The following is a 3362-nucleotide window of genomic DNA, read 5'->3' as shown; positions in this document are numbered from 1 at the left end:
AAAATACGATTGAGAGTCGAGATTTTAGTAATATGATCGAGAACGCCCAATAATTTATATTATTTTTTTCTAACGTTACCATTATATTTTATTTCAAACGATTGAGCACCATATTAACTACTGGCCCAAATAAATAATATCAAAAATCAACTTCGAAACGTATATAAAAAGTAGGATGACCAGCCAACTAAGAAAGTGGCTTAAGTCGTTTTTTTGTCTACTATATTTATGTCATGAAAAAGTTGAAGATTAATTTTTTGTTAATGAGCAGCGGTAAAACAAGGAAAAAAGTTACCGAAAAAATATAAAATACAAAATAGTAAATATTAAAAATAAATATAATATGTGTAATGAAATTCATTCAATTTAATTAATTGTAGAATAATATGACGTAGGCTAACGTTATACAGGAATTGATATTATAAGGCAACTTATTATTTATTAACCAATTATTAATTATAAACTTTTAATTATTATACATGTACTAGCTGAATAACCCGGCTTCGCTCGTGTGTAGTTATTGTTTTCTCTAATTGAAATTCTTAAATCAGATGTTTATTAATTACGTTTTTTCCCTTTTCCGTCCTCCGTAATTTTTCCTAGAAAATCATTTATTTTTTTCCAAATTTTTATTATCAATCCAACACATTTGGATAAACAATATTCTTTGTTTGTCTATTTAGGGCATACACAAATAAACAATTTGGAGTGCCAACTCTTGAACAGGCCATGTATAGTTTCCCATGCGAAAAACACGGCTCCTCCAAATTCAAACCGCATACTTCAAGCGTTTGTCCTTGTGTCTTATTGATGGACATGGCGAATGATAGGCGCACGGGGAATTGCAATCGTATGAATTAAAATGGCATGTCTGTTGGTATTAGAGGAATACGTAGGATAAGTGCATCTTCCCCCTTCGCTTTGCCAGTCAATATTTTGGCTTCGATTAAATTTGGCATCATTCTTTTTACAGCCAATCTTGTGCCGTTGCACAGTTATGGTGCATTCAAATTTCGTAGTAAAATTATTGATGAGCCGACCTTCAAATTCAAGCAATGCGGTGGCATCCCGGGCGGTTCCAACGAATTCAAAAATTCAACTGGATAGTTGATTGCATCATCCTCATTCAATGCGCTTTCAACAGATTTGTATGATGTCACTGCACCAGGCAATTTTTCTTGGATGAGATAATTGATAGCATTGACATGCACATTTTTTGGTGCCAGAATTGCGCGTTCACTCAACCAATTGTGATTCCTGCGATTCTGGACAATATTCGGAAACACTCGATCAATCAATTCTTCTTTTGATTGGAGAATTGTACAAAAATTGTTTGGCAAACTAATTAAACCGTTTGTATTATCGATTCGAACTTTGCCATTTCCGATTTCCAACAATTGCTCCGAAAACCGATCTGCAGATTGATCATTGTGCAACTGACCACGCATGTTTATGTTTAGCGTCAATTTTCGTACATATCTCCACAAGAAAGAATACTTTAGGTACGCATTGAGCTCATCTGCCAGTGTTGAACGTGGAATTACGGACAGTGTTTGCATAAAATCACCTGACAATAATATCAATGCTCCACCAAGAATGTTTTGGTTTCCACGTAGATCTTGCATTGTGCGGTCTATTGCTTCAAGCGATTTCTTATGCGTCATTGTACATTCATCCAATAAAATAATTGCTGTTTGCTGCAAAACTTTCGCCATCGCAGAATTTCTTGATATATTGCACGTGGGATTCTCAATCACCTGTAATACATTAAAAATAATTACATCTCAAGCCAATTGATCAATAAATACAAACAAACCTGCACATTTACATTAACAACACGGCAGCATTGCAGTTTGACGATAACGAGTCTATAAACTGTTCGGCGAAACCATCGGTCCACCAGGCAAATGGTATCCACTATCCAGGATATGGTGGTAATCCGCAGCGGCTGCAATGATACAGTCACGAACCCGATGGTAACCGCGGTAATTCTCAAACGCCGCTCTCTGTAGAGCCGGACGAAAAGATTTGTCCGGCGAATTCTATGTTGCGGCTCTATACCGAAATAGACCACGCAATGTATATAAAGTGTATGTGCGTATTTATGCCGAGTTTGCTCCGCATTTTTGTGTCCGGTTGAAATTGTTCGCTAGAAAATCAGTTAAAATTCTTTGTATAATGTATAATGTATAATGTATAATGTATACCCTATATAATGTATAACCAGCTATATTATGTACCTAAGCTTACACGAATAAACGTTATGGTTTGTTATTTGTTTGATATTTATTTGATATTATTATTAATAAACGCGTCAAAACGCTGGTGTAAACTTGACTTGTGAGTTGTGGACATGTTGTCTAGTTATATTGTATAAGTATACTTTCGGTTTTTCTTTACTAGTGTATAAATCTCACGAGGAACCTTGTAGTGAATTCTCAAGCATTTTGACCAAAAAAAAAAAAAACAAAATAATAATATCAACAATATTATAACAAGGTACATCGGAAAAAATCAAAAACACTGCGATTTCATGCAAATAATGATATGTGTAGTAAAGATCTCTGTGGATTTGGATTTCACCAAATTGCTTAATAATTTGATAATTTTCTATAGCTTGTTCTATTTTAGAATATGGTTTTGTCGATTCTTAATTAGAATCCTCGTCAATCTCGCTCAGTGATTCTCAATCAGCTTATACATTGTTATTAATATTTAATACATTCTATAAATATTCTATTCCTAACTAATATATATAATTTTTTTTTATTGAGCTCTTAACTAAGCTCGGCACTTAGGCCATTAGCCGTTTTGATTGTTTATAGGTTGTTAGTAAGAGGAGGAACGGTTGAAAACATAATTTTTGTATGTGTGGCAAGGATACGTTGCTAAAAATCCCGGGATTTTTCACCCATCCGGGAACTAGTAACTTCGGCCGTTACGTACACTCAGTGCGTTTCCGCAGTTAAATGCACGCACTGTGCCACACCAAGCCACATAAATATAATTATGTTGTATAAGAATTGGTACACTGAGCCCACTATAATAGGGCGTCATATATTATCAATAAAATAGAATATCTTCATTTATTTATTGAATCATCATTCACCACAACATTATTAATTAAAAAGTACTAAGTAGGTATATAAGTTGAAAATATATAGGTATTCAAAATATAAAAATGTCGATGATGTTATACCAAAAAGCGACCTAGTGATAAAGAACAGCGAGTTAAAAGTACAATTTACCTGGCTCAATACGAGTATACCCGATGTATAATATTATGACAATTAGATATAAAATATTAATTTTAACGTACTAAAGAGTAAAGACACTAAGTAATTTATAGTTATTTTAAGTTA

At 33.6% G+C, this 3362-nt stretch overlaps 1 protein-coding gene across 1 annotated transcript; it reads right to left on the bottom strand.

Annotated features, from left to right (window-relative positions):
• Nucleotides 1-995: 995 nt before the first annotated feature.
• LOC103310364 lies at nucleotides 996-1715 on the bottom strand. The gene has a single exon (XM_008188435.1). It carries the CDS (start codon nucleotides 1713-1715, stop codon nucleotides 996-998), a length of 720 nt encoding a protein of 239 aa, XP_008186657.1.
• Between the last annotated feature and the right edge of the window lie 1647 nt (nucleotides 1716-3362).

The sequence above is a fragment of the Acyrthosiphon pisum genome, chromosome A1 (genome assembly GCF_005508785.2).
Source record: "Acyrthosiphon pisum isolate AL4f chromosome A1, pea_aphid_22Mar2018_4r6ur, whole genome shotgun sequence".
NCBI classification, from domain to species: domain Eukaryota; kingdom Metazoa; phylum Arthropoda; class Insecta; order Hemiptera; family Aphididae; genus Acyrthosiphon; species Acyrthosiphon pisum.
The sequence above is the reverse complement of the archived record's forward strand: the minus strand, read 5'-3'. Positions and strand labels throughout refer to the sequence as shown.